General features: G+C 49.4%; 1 protein-coding gene across 1 annotated transcript in view; it reads left to right on the plus strand.

The window, feature by feature from the left end:
- The window catches only part of GRID2IP (Grid2 interacting protein), a 98,383-nt gene extending 86,257 nt beyond the window's left edge, over window positions 1–12,126 (plus strand). Inside the window, exons 18-23 of the mRNA XM_054043166.1 lie at window positions 667–822; window positions 4,428–4,514; window positions 5,897–6,026; window positions 8,293–8,411; window positions 8,854–9,018; window positions 9,834–12,126. Of these exons, the coding sequence (XP_053899141.1) occupies window positions 667–822; window positions 4,428–4,514; window positions 5,897–6,026; window positions 8,293–8,411; window positions 8,854–9,018; window positions 9,834–9,905 (729 nt within the window). The 3' untranslated portion in view covers window positions 9,906–12,126. The remainder of the gene's footprint in view (window positions 1–666; window positions 823–4,427; window positions 4,515–5,896; window positions 6,027–8,292; window positions 8,412–8,853; window positions 9,019–9,833) is intronic.
- Window positions 12,127–13,318: the final 1,192 nt, after the last annotated feature.

Consider the following 13,318-nt stretch of genomic DNA (forward strand, 5'->3'; position numbering starts at 1 on the left):
AGGTTTCGTAGAGCTGGCTCCTTTTTTAGGGAAATAATGCAATGTTCTGAGCGGCTTTCATGCTTACAGCCCAGGAACACCATGCCGAGAGGAAAGGATTTTCAGAATTCTGTGATCTGCTTGTTAGTATTGGATGCACAGCACTATTGGGGTGGGGGGCAGGTGTGTGTTCAGTGGAATAGCCAGATCTGCTCTTGAGTTTTGGTTTCGCTGATGACATATAAGTATGTGGCCAGGCATTGTGAACTGCCCTGCATTCAGGTACCAAAGTAAAGCGTTTTGACCTCAGGCTCTGCCACTTAGGTCTCCCGAATCTCACTTGCCATGTAAATAGATGGGAATTGTGACAAATCAGTGCTACCAAACAATTGAGCTTGAGCTTTGATTGTGCAATTTTGCCCAGCTGTGAGTTTCTTCCTAGTGATAGACTCTCTGGTGGATACTGGCATTGAACCCAGTCTGTGGTAGTGAGTTGAAAGCTATTGCTGATTAAAAACATCAGCAGCTACCCACAGTTGCCACCCAGTGATACCTGAGAGAGGGCAGGCAAGCACTCTTTCACAGTAGAGGGAAATTCCGCATTAAGGGGAACACTGCATGTTAAGTGGGAGGGAAGGGAGTTAATCAACGGTGATCCCAGTAATTTGTTGCCCCTTTTTTTCTCAGATGTTATCAGTACCAGAATATAAAACCCGGCTACGAAGCCTTTACTGCAAGACCACCCTGCAGGAGAAGGCAGAGGAGATCAGAGCCAGCTATGAGTGTATCTGCAAGGCTTCCCTGGAGCTGAAAAGCAGCAAGAAACTGGCTAAGATCTTAGAGGTCAGAGAACAAACCTCATTGCCAGTAATAGCCATTGGGGGGCATCCAGCGTCCGCCACCCAGCGAAGCACGCACAGTCTGTACCAGCTTGTTGAGGGCTCCCTCCAGCCCATCAGCATCCTTGGATCGGTGCTGGTATTGCTTTAGCCTGCTGGGGCATCACAAGACAGGTGGAAATTGTACTCTCTCTAAGGCCTTCCACTTGCCACAGTAGGTGAGGCAGTGTCTGTAGCTACTGAGCTGTCCAGAAGTTCCTTCAAGGTAGGGCCACCCTCATGTTTTTTAAGGCCCAGAGGGGAGAGCTGCCGGCGGGTTGTTTCCTTCTCCCCTGGTTTCACTGCTGAGGAGATAGGTCTGACCCATGAGTGGCAGAGCTTGCACGGACCATGAAAGAGCAAAGCCCCAAGCAGCAGCAGGCTTCGTTTTGCTAGTGTGTAATGCTGGCCCTTCTAGAAGGAGAAATGCAGAGGAGTTATGGGGAGCAGGTCGATTTCTTTTAAGCTTCATTGAACTCCTGCAGTTATTTCTTTTCACTCTTTTTCTCCATTCTGTGCCCTGGAGATGGGAGGCCACATATTGCATCCATGTGTTGGGCCTCCTGGTTCTACGGCAGCATTTTGGGCTTCAGAGGATCCCATTGCCACCCTCCTCTGGAATGCATGTACGGTGTAAGGGTGGGGAGAGAGTTAGTGCACACGCTGATCCAATCCAGGCTATTGGTTTATTCCATCAAGGACCAACCCTGGGCTCCGGTAGAATTGACAGCTGGCTGCATGTTAACTCAGCAGCAGAATGGTTGGCTGTATGTGGGCTTACAGAGCCTAAGAGATTCTCCTTTAGCTCAAGTGGCCTCTGGAGCAGGAGGATGTGGGCTCTAACCTAGCAGCGGCTGTGAACATCTGAGGGGCCGTGGTGTGCAGCACAGTGACAAATGCGAAGTGCTAGCTAGCCAAAGATTTTTTGCCAGATGGAAAAAATCCTTCTTCCCTTGCTGTGTAGCTTGGCCCTGGACTGCAGCAGCCTACCCCTGCCTTCCTGACCGATCCACTGGGCGGGGGGCTTGTAGATTTGCCTCTTGCTATCAGTTTCATGCTTTAGAAGAAACTGGTAAAACAAACAGAACACGATGTGACAAAGGACATTTCCAAATGAATGTTTAATCCTCTTAATGACCTTTTCGCAGCAACCCAAATCACACCTAGTTAGCCGTCTGGAGCCAGTAGCTGGCTACCGATTAACTAGATATGAGAAATTCACACAGCTCCAGTGGTGGGCTCTAGCACTCATGACAAGGGGACAGGGCTGGCTCCAGGGTTTTTGCTGCCCCAAGCGGCGCAAAAAAATAAATAATAAAAAAAAAAAGCTGCAATCGCGATCTGCAGCGGCAATTCGGCGGAAGGTCCTTCACTCCGAGCGGGAGTGAGGGACCGTCAGCCGAATTGCCGCCGAATAGCTGGATGTGCCGCCCCTTTCCGGAGTGGCCGCCCCAAGCACCTGCTTGCCAGGCTGGTGCCTGGAGCCGGCCTTGCAAGGGGGTCCCCCACTTTCCTTTAGCTCCTCTGTCTTCTTGTCATGACAGGTCTTGAATCATCTTCCAGTGACTGTGAGGGGCCTTTTCTAATGAAAGGCACTGAGAGCACTTTATTGAAGGCTGAGCCCTGGGGGTCCTAGCCTATTTCCAAAACTGCCCAGCCCCACTGTGAAGGGTCAGAGGGACAGAAAGGAGGGAAAGCCTGGCTCTGGTGAAAGGGTTACATGACAAGAATTCACTCCTCAAAGATCTCCATGGGTAAGCAAAGAGAGGCGTCCAAGCCCTTTGGCCTTCTGCGGCAAAGAGCACGGGCATTGGATCAACAGGAGAGTTCCCTATACAACAGGCTTACAGATCCCAGGGCAGGGCCTACATACTCAAAACATAAGCGCACTGATCCTGAAAGGGAGACTGCTGCAGAAGATAAAGGAGATTCTGTTTACTACCTCGAGTTGCAAGCCAAAGTCAATCTGTCACGCACACATGCCTGCACAGAGGTAGGGGTCAAATACATCATTAACTATCACGCAAGAAGCTGCCTGCTGGCGAGTGAGATGCGATGGATCAGGCCATTAGTTCCCATTTGAACTTCAGGCGGAATTGCAGATCCTGCAGGACAGTCCTCTGTCTGTAACTCCCACTGAGATCTCTGGCTGCGCAAGCCCCCTACAAGTCAGTAACCAAACGTGCAAATAATAGACCCCCAAATGGCTTTGAAAGTCTCCTGAGTTCCTGTACGTTCACATGGGTACTGCATTCTCTGTCTTGGTCTCTAGACCATCAGACTGGAACACCTGCTGGGAACTCCAGTGGCAGCTTTTGCTGAGAGAGAGAGACAATTTGCTCTTACAGACGCACTAAAGCAGTGATGGGTATTCCCACAAACTGCATGGAGAACTCATTTTTAATAAATAAGATAGCATGTGCTTGAAGCAGCCACTGTAGTTAATGGTATGTTCCAGTTTCCATTCTACCTCCCCACCTCCCTCCCTTCCCAGTTACTCAGAACTTTCTCTCCCTATTGCTTTTTAGGCTAACATTTTCCATGCTTTGTCTCAGCCCACAGCTGACACGGCCTCAGAATTAGTTCAGCTGAGTTATGGATGTGGGGGGGAAATGACCCTTTTGCCATATGTCCTGATTCATAGAATCAGAGAAATATCTGGCTGGAAAGGACCTTGAGAGATCCTCTAGTCCATTCCTCCTGCGCTGAGGCAGGACTAAACCATCCCTGACAGGTATTTGTCTAGCCTGTTCTTAAAACCTCCAATGACAGGGATTCCACGACCTCCCAAGGCACCCTGTTCTAGTGCTTAACTATCCTTAGGGTTAGACATTTTTTCCTAATATCCAGCCTGACATGGAGAACAATTGATCACCATCCTCTGTATAATCATCTTTTAGATATCTGGAGACCATTTGCACAGTCGTTACTCAGAGGTAGCTACTGCTGGAGATGGCCAACGTGGTATGTTTTGTAGCTCTCATTAGGGAAGGAAAAGAAGTGGGGTTGGAAGAGTTTCCAGAGCTGATTGAGAACATTGGTGGCGCTGAGCCTGCGGTGTAGTGCATCTTATACTTGTCTTTGAAAGGAGCAGCACACATTCCTCCCAGCACCTCCTGCCACACCCCAGCTTACTGACCACATCCCCGTGGGGCTGGGATGCTGGTGGCCTGTTGGTAGCCCCGGGGCCTAGAGCTCAAGGGAGGGCTCTGCCTGGACTGTGCTGGGCTCCTGTGCAGGTTAGCCAGGGTGAAGAAGAGACTGACTGTGCATTCACCAAAGAGCAGGCAGAATTTTGCCCTTAACATTTATTCGTCCGTCTAATGCCTTGTAACGAATCACTGCAGTTTCCCTTCATAACTTTCCAAGCGTGCACCGAAATAAGCTTGTTTTCTCAGCTTCTCCCACAGGGGTGCTCTCTATCCGTGATCCAGGTGCTGCACCAAAACTAGCTTCCCTGCTGGGTTCCTGATGTGTCCGCTCCAGCCCAGCATTAGGCACAGTGGGAGGGAGGGCGAGTAGCAGGGCAGGGTTCGGTGACTGATCACTCATGGGAGGTTCTCTTTGCAGTTTGTGCTGGCAATGGGGAACTATTTGAACAACGGGCAGCCCAAGACCAATAAAACGACAGGCTTTAAAATCAACTTCCTCACCGAGGTAAGGCGAATGGGAACAGTCCTCATTGCACATGCTGTTCTCATGCTGATGAATGCTGAGAGCTCAGGGAGGGACCAGGGTACTGGATGTATTTCCAAAGACAGCTTTTGAGTGCAGTGGCCATTTCAGGGCCCCTTGAAGGGAGCAGGTCAGTGGCCGGGTGGGGATACCAAGGCAGGGGTTATAAAGCAGGGCTGGGTCAGTAGTGACACAGTGCACTTCCCTGTGGGGGTCTCAGACTCACACTCGGTTCCTAGGTTGGCAGGAGCTAATAATGGTGCTGTGGTGGCACCATGGACATCTCCTGGGAGAAGGCCTGCTACTCTGTATAGGTTCTTATACTGCAACCATCACTGTAGTATCTGAGTGTCTGTCTGTGCCGTCATGCAGCTCAGGTGTGCTGGTGACATAGGGGGCATAAAGAGAGAATGCTTCAGGGGCAGAGGTAGACTCACAGGGTCCCCAGCCTAAGTTCCCTGCAAGCTGAGCAGCATTCTATTTAGCACCATGCAGGTGTTCAGGGAACCTGCCCGGGGACCTGCCAGGGGAGGAGTGCCCATCCCCCGGCCCAAACCTAGCCTGGCCCCCAACTATGCCCCGGCCTGGACCTGCTGGGGCCAGGGGAGGGGGCACCTATCCTGCAGCCCCAGCCTCAGAGCTGCTGCAGCAGGGAGAGGCGCCACTCCCCCCCAGCGCAGGTGCTGCTGCAGGGAGAGATAGCTGGGGGGAGTCCTCTCTCCCCGCCATAGCCACGGAGCACCCTCCTGCATCCCAAACCCCTGGTGCCTGGCCCCACTCCGGAGCCCGCACCCCCAGTCAGAGCCCTCCTCCCCACCCCTGCACCCCAAGCCTCTGCCCCAGCCCTGAGTCCCTCATCCCTGGCCCCACCCCAGAGCCCGCACCCCCAGGCAGAGCCCTCACACCGCTGCACCCCAACCCTCTGTCCCAGCCCTGAGCCTCCTCCCACATTCTGAACCCCTCAGCCCTACCCACACCACATGACTTCTGTTATGTGCACCTATATGAAGTTGATGTGTCACACATCACCTCCATATTGGACTCCAAATTCAATCTGCACATGGGTGGGAAAAATTAGAGGGAACATTGCTCCCAACGTGGAGAAACTTTTCATTTAGTTTCTCCATTTCACTAATCTGGATTTAATATACTGTGTAAACATTAAACACCACTTTTAAACATTAATCCGTAACGTGCCGCTGCTGCTGGTGGGAGCTCCTGTGAACGTGAGTGTAGAGTGATCCCAGCAGGGGCGCGTGAATGTTTCTGGCAGTATTTTGGAAACTGCACATGTAGGCTGAATGGTCAGTGAAAAACCCACCCTCCAGTATAGGAATCTCCTTACCTGTTTTGCTTTGTTCTAGCTGAACACAACCAAGACCGTTGATGGGAAATCCACTTTCCTGCACATTCTTGCCAAATCGCTTAGCCAACATTTCCCAGAACTTTTGGGTTTTGCCAAGGACCTTCCTACAGTGCCGCTCGCTGCCAAAGGTAAATAAACAAGGAGCATCCTCAGAGAAACCTGTTCTGGTACAGGGCCAATGAAGGACTCCCCTGCCCCTTGCCTCTCTGCGCCCCCCTCTTGGTTCCATGCCACCATTAGGCATAGCATATGAACTGCAGTAGTTTGACACAAATAGAGACAGGAAGTAGCCTGGATAAATAAGAACTAGCGATGGGCTGGAGCCATAAAGCACGGAGGTATCTGAATCTGGGGTTTTAGTTAGGTTCCTTTTAGAGATGGGTCCATTCTTGAGGCTTGAAAACATTTGGTTCCCATTTTAATACTAGTTACTCCTTATGCTGCGCTTCGGCCCGTCCACGTCCTGGTGAGCAGTGGAGGAGAAATACCATAATACCCTAAGGAAGGTTCTGCCCCTGGTGTTTCTGGCCCCGTGGAAGTATTGGAGAGCTCAGAAGGGAGCCTGCTCTTGTGAGATTTCCAGCCCAGCATAGCAGCCTCCGGAGGCTCTGAGTTCAGATGCCTTGGGGGAAGTGTTCCAACTCTAGGGGGTGTATTTGAACTCAGCCCAGACTCTGCCCACCGGGCAGTGCAGCAATCGCTAGACCCCAAAGGAGACGTTCCATACAGTGGTAGTTGTGATTGACCTTGCATCTTCTTTGGTTTTGCTGGTTTTAAGCCAGATCCTTTAGTGCTGACCTGGCCTAATGTACTTCATGGTAAAACCAAAGTGCCTTGGACAGGTTCTTAAATTAATGGAGATATCCTATCTCCTAGAACTGGAAGGGACCTTGAAAGGTCATCAAGTCCAGCCCCCTGCCTTCACTAGCAGGACCAAATACTGATTTTGCCCCAGATCCCTAGGTGGCCCCCTCAAGGATTGAACTCTCAACCCTGGGTTTAGCAGGCCAATGCTCAAACCCCTGAGCTATCCCCCCCAAAACAGGCCACCCCTGCACAGAGAGGGATGAAAGGGCAGGATTGTTCATGTGTGTGTTACCCTGCAGTGAAAAACATACCTTTTTAGCGTTGAAGCTGAGGCCCCAGTTGTTATATTGAATATTCACAGACATCAGCTGGGTTGGTTCATTCTCATGGCTCATCGGCATCACGCTGTCAGGACCAGATGTCTGAACAACTCCAGTGCGGCAGTACTGAGCTCACAAGCATCTCAAACACAGGCCTCTTGTGGGCCATATTACAGCCAAGCTGGGGACCTGACAGCCACACCTGATCTTCAGGCCCCGTCCTCCTGAGTGAGCAGGTGTGACAAAGGTGGCTGTGATGATTACAGATCCCGGCGTTTGATTGTTTAGAATAATGTTTCTGTGCTGTGTGCCTTAGCGACACGCAAAGCTGCCCCACGCCCTGCTCCAAGGAGTTCACATTCTAACTACAGACATCACACAAGTGGGAACATCAGGTGTTGCTGAGTTATAATTGAAAGGTCTCATGGTCCTTTGGCTTGTCATGCGCCTGTGTCAGTGGTGGCCCAACATACAGTATGTACATGCTGAATATCATACATGGGGCCTAAGTCTCTTCTCTCTCCCTGATATTTGGAAGTAACTCAGTCAAAGTCAGTGAGTTGCACTTGCATAAAACTGGTGTAGTGTAAGAGACAGGAGATTCAGGCCCCTAGGTTTTAATTTTCTCCACTTAGCCTGTTTGCACCTGTAATATTCCTGCCCAGCGCTCTCACTTCGCCTAGCTTTTCTTAAAATAATTCTCTGCCTTTATTACTAATTCTTTCTCCCCAGCTCCTGCTTTTCCCTCCCCCCCCTTAACAGTCAATATCCTTCCTTCCATCCATTCATTTTGTGGCTAAACTCACTAAATTCCCCTCCCATGTCAAAGTACTCATTGATCCATAACTATCCTTCCTCCTCTGCCATTGAATCCCCCAGGCCTCTTGCACTTGGCAAGACCCAGTTTCTCTCCAGTGTTCTCTGCATGTCTCCTCCTGACAATCACCAGTCTTTCTGGGTTAATGGGTAGCTCACTCACCTGGTAGAGGTCAATAAGAATGTCTCTGTCACCACCTGGAGGTCTGGCTTCACCCAGAATGCAATGCAGCTTGGTCACTCAGGTCAAGAGGGAGGAGCACTTGCTGGGACATGTACCTCCACAAGAAGAACTTCTGCATTAAAGATGAGGGCAGCTGTAGACCACATTGTAAAGCCCCTTTTGCTTTTAACCTATGCATCTCACTTTCCCTGCTCTCGGTTTAACAGCAGCTGGCAATGACTCAGAACTATCTTAATGACATTGTTTTAAACTCTCCTCCTTATTCAGTGAATCAGAGAACATTAACAGCCGATCTCAACGACCTTCACATCACCATCAGTGAAATAGAGACTGCCTGCCACAGCATGCCAGCTGCTGAGGAGGACAAATTTGCTATTGTGATGAATGTATCCTTCCATAAAACACAAACATCGCTATGTGCTTTCTTTATCCTGGTGTTTGTTAAGCGTTCTGGCCATCTAGTAAGGAGGCACCATTTGGTGAAGAGCATAGTATGGACTCCACCCTTATGACCCAGAGGTGAGAGGGCTCCCAATGGAGCTGCCAGTGTTCATGCCTTTGCAGAGTTATCATGGGGGAAGCCACTCCCCTGTGGGCAGAAGGCTCTTGGTGTTGTCTCTCCCTGTGTTGTAGGAGATGGATGCAGAGACGTTGCCTTTGCAAAACAAACTCCCTTTTGTGTGTGGGTTTCTTTTTAACTAGTTTATCAGCCCAAAGTTGCTGTGCTGACATTGCAGCTGTAGATGAAAACCCACCCCTTTATAAGCAGCATCTGTTCAGGATCTTGCCACAATATGGTGTAGTTTTCCCTTAAACCACTCCTCTCAGTCTTTCCTGGAGAGCGCCCATCCCACTATAAAATCTCTGGATGGCCTGCAGCATAAGGCCATGGAGGAATTCAGCAAAGTCCTGTCCTTTTTTGGAGAAGACTCCAAAGTGACCACATCTGAATCTTTTTTTGGCATTTTTGCTGAGTTCATGAGCAAGTTTGAGGTGAGTTGCGTTGCTATGGAGCCAGCAGACATGGGTGGGGCCTCACCGTAAAGGCCCGGGATGGGTTTTGCTGCATCACCTGCTAGTGAGGCTTAGTTTAGCTTTAACTCAATATTTGGCTCTGAATGTGAGTAAAATCCAAATCTGTAAAGAAAAGCAAGTCAGGAATCGGCTGGCTCAGGAGACTTGGCGGATACTTCAGAGCCGTTCAGCTCTAGGTCACCAGGTCGAATACTGACCAGATGGAAAGTGAAGCAATTGCTGTTACCATCTGATGGGCTGTTGTGAAGGGCACTGATCCCGGGCTTGAGTCTAAGCATAGGGACAGCGAGTTCCACAACAGACTTGGCATTAACTGGCACCCCTTGCCAATGGGCCCAGCAGAAGGCTAAGGATGGAAAGGGTGCAGAGACAGAGGTATCCTTGCAGACAGTCCTCCCAGGACAGTCCTGAAGCACTCCCGCAGGAAACCTGCCTTTGCACAGCGCATGCTGTACTAGTTCTGTGGAAGAAGAGAGGACTTCAGTCTCAGAGGCTCAGTGCAGTCCCCTGCACCTGTACTAAACTTGCTGTAGAAGAGGAAAGTTGGGCATAGGCCTGATCCTCTCTCTGCTTGGCACCATCCCTGCAACCGGATTTACTGCCCTCAGCCACTCATGCTCACCACTCGTTGGCTTGGGTAGAATGTGCATGGAGCAGTTTGAGGGCAGAGCTCAATCCTGCGTGTTTCTGCGAGTCTGAAGCATTCTCCTTGTCCATGGAGAGCTGGCTTTGCCTGATGGCACGTCTCGTTTTGTTTCCTTCTCTCCCTGCAGCGGGCGCTCAGTGACGTGCAGGCCTGCGAAAGCCAGCGCAGTCCCAGGATGACCTCGCCCCTCGCCTGGTGATGGGCTTGCGGTGACATTCGGTGCAACACTTTATTGCCAACAAAGTGCAATTGGTTCCTGTTGGTTGTAAATATGCTGTTGTCATGTTAGCACCAATCAGAACCATGGACCAAGGCAAAGGGGCTTGTTTGGTGGTAATCTGGACACTGTAGGAATAACTTCTGTGACAAGGCACCATGGATGGGTCCTGGGATGGATGTGGGGGGCGGGGAGACAGGGTTACAGAGTTAAGACAAACGCTGTGTTAGTCCTAACTACAGGATCTTACGTTTAGTGCCCTAGATTTCCAGTGTATTGTTGAATCAGGTTTGCAGACACACCGGGATGTAGAAACCCCATTACATTTTTCAGAATCTGTATATGTCGGCAGTAGTAAACCCTGGGATCCCTGCCCAGGACTCTGTTGTGAGTGCACAAAGAGTTTGCTTCTCCCCATGTAACAAGGGCTCAGCACTCTCCCACCATGGGACACAGGCACTGCTCCCAAGGAGTCAGAGGGAGAACAAGGCCAGGGCCTGCCCCCTACCCAGTGAGCAAGAGCTGCTTGGGCACAGAAGGCAGCACATGCCAACCCCCTTGAATTGGTGATGGAGCTGCCACTGGAGAGGGCTCTCCGGGGAACCTTGGGAGGAACCGCTGATGAGTCAAGCTGAATTCCTCCTCAGAGTCCCTGCAGCGCTTTCGAACCCACCAGCCAGCACTTAATATTTCCACAGCTCTTACCCGGTCAGAACTCCCACTGACCCCGCACTGGTTGAGTCAGGGCGCTTCAGGGTTTGGGCTCTAGCAGGGAAAGGTCAGTGCCAATGTCAGGAGATTACCTCCCAGAATTGTGCACGGTGTATCCATTTTGTCTCCAAACATGGATCCAATATGATTTCATCCAGTTGCTTTATACAGTGGGACCATCCTGAAATTCCTTCCTGGCTGTGTCATATTAGCTTAGGTGTGTGGCAATGACTGATGGGTCTGGACAGTTTACTAGAAAATTAACATCTTCCTCACCAGATCTACATGGACTTGCCAGGAGACATAGTTCACTGAGCATCTTGAAGCCTCCGTAGAAAGTGTAAAACCCTTGGCAGTCTGAAAGTCTAGCAATCAGTGGGATTCCTTCAAGCAGCTAAAGCCCTGCAGTGTAGCTTCTGAGGCTAGCCAGAGAGCCCAGCAGAAAACCAAGTATGTGCTGTACCTTTCAATCATTTACTGAGGGCCTGTAGTTCTGTGGTAACATCTGACATAATGTAGGATTCAATCGATCCTTCATGCCAAGTGTATTCTGTGAACTGCAGAACTGCACACACCATGCTCCATTGCTCTGGTAGCCTCTGATTATTCTGTAGGTAAATGTAATTATATCTGAGATATCCTTCTGGGATTAATGCTCTACTAGACTTCTGTGGTCTGCATGTGCCTCCAGGTGATACAGCTTGCTAAGATCCTTACAGCAAGAAGCATCAGTGCGTTCACGTTGTTGGGCATTATTTTGTGCAAAAAGCAGTCATTGCCTTTCAACTCTGATGTGCTCTAACATCCTGCTCCTTGAAACACTCCAGCAACACCTGGAGCTTAGGTAACATTTCTCATCCAAATGCTTCTCCTCACTTGATGCCAGAGCAAGAGGTCCTCTCACAGCCTGTGCGGAGAGTAGAGAATCACCAACTGGTGCATTATTTACAGGAGACCTTATGTGCATCAAATCCTTTGTTTTCAGTACTTTTTAAAACTCCCCGCTGTAGAAAGTGATGTATATTTCCACAAGTGTTTTCAGTTTTTACAGCTTTAAGTGCCAGGTAGCTTCTAGCATTGTATTATCAGCTGCCCAAGCATTGCATTATCGGAGCTGTGTTTTTTCTTCTTGATTTATGATAGGACAATGCATATTTGTCTCCATTCTGTGTGTCAATGCTGCATACTGTGTATAGTTGATCTTTTTTTAAGCACATATTATGTATTTAAACCGTTTGAGGTTATTTTGAAACTGTCATTAATGAAAATGCTGTACATAGACTTTGCTACCTGTTGTAACTTGACAAAATAGCTAAACTCCAATCGCTTTGTTTCCAGATGGTATTTTTATGTGAAAATTTTCAGAGAACCAGAACTTCTGAGATATGGGTATTTTATTTGATAACAGGACTATGTGTATAGTCACAGTTCAGTCTCTACCCAAAACCTATGTGCTGTCCCCAAAATAAAGCTACTGCCGTCTGCCTCCCAACTGCATTTGAGTCCATTATAGGTAAAAACTATCACACACCCCGGTTTTCCACAATAGCCTTATAAAGAGGGTGTATTTCTGTGGTTGGCAGCTTTTATAACTGCACATCTTAAGACTGAATATTTTATATGGCCCGTCTTAGTCCCTTGAGAGATCATTGCCCCAGTGAGGGAGAGGTTTAACTTGTTTAACCATCTCAATAGCAGCAGTAGAACAGAAGGGATAATTGCGTAATTATCTCGGCAGGAAGCTTCCTGTGGCTCCACAGTCAGAGAGTAGGGTGGGGAGTGTTTCGGTTTGAAATAGTGCTGCCATTTTACATTGCTCAGCAGTAAATATTTACTGTGTGCATGAGCCAGAGAATTGCAGTCCTCTCAAAGGCAATTGGAGCAGGTGGAGCACACGTTCCCTACGGGATTTCTCTCCTGCGGCAATTGCTTCATTTGCATTAGCAGGAAATAAACCATGTGATTGATTTCCCAGATTTCCCATCACGGTGGCTGGTAGGCGCTGTGGCTTTTTGCTCTTTGCATATATGTAATGGTTGAATCTGACAATGAGGCCTCAGCATAGGCCTAAAGGGTAGACTGAGTTTGAAAGAGTTTTACAAAATGCCCCAGATAAATGGCAAAAAGCCCTCAGTGCCACGTACATGTAAAATAAATGTACCTCCTTCCTAACTCTCTGAGCCCTGCACAACTGTTAGTTGAAAAGACTGGCTCCTCCAGAACGTGAGTCGGACAGCTGAGCGGGTGCCCCAGCCTGCCTCACGCACACCTCCGGCATTCCAGCAGGCCATTCCGAGGCCGCGGCACTTTCTAGAAGAGCCCGCTCACCAGAGTTAAATCCCGAGCAGCCCTTCCCAAAGTGCCCTTAATGAACGAGAACACATGCTGCTGAGGTGAGCTACTGAGTGCCATTGAATATGCTGACCTAAAGCCACCACTGCAGCTAGTATCTGACACAGTACCTCAGCGTAAATCTTAAGTCACATGCTCTTGAGATCAGTTGATTCTTTGGTGATAACCTCGAACACTCTAGAAAAAAAAGTATAATTTGAGAGCTGCCCCTGCAGCGCTGCGCAGTTAATCATTAACAGTTTGTGCCTGGACTGCTTTGCGGCCCTGCGCCTCTTGTAAGGACATCCGAAGTGGCTGAGGCACAAAGTTGTCAGTCTCCTGATCAGTGTCAG

Source organism: Malaclemys terrapin, chromosome 10 (genome assembly GCF_027887155.1).
Source record: "Malaclemys terrapin pileata isolate rMalTer1 chromosome 10, rMalTer1.hap1, whole genome shotgun sequence".
Taxonomy (NCBI): Eukaryota; Metazoa; Chordata; order Testudines; family Emydidae; genus Malaclemys; species Malaclemys terrapin.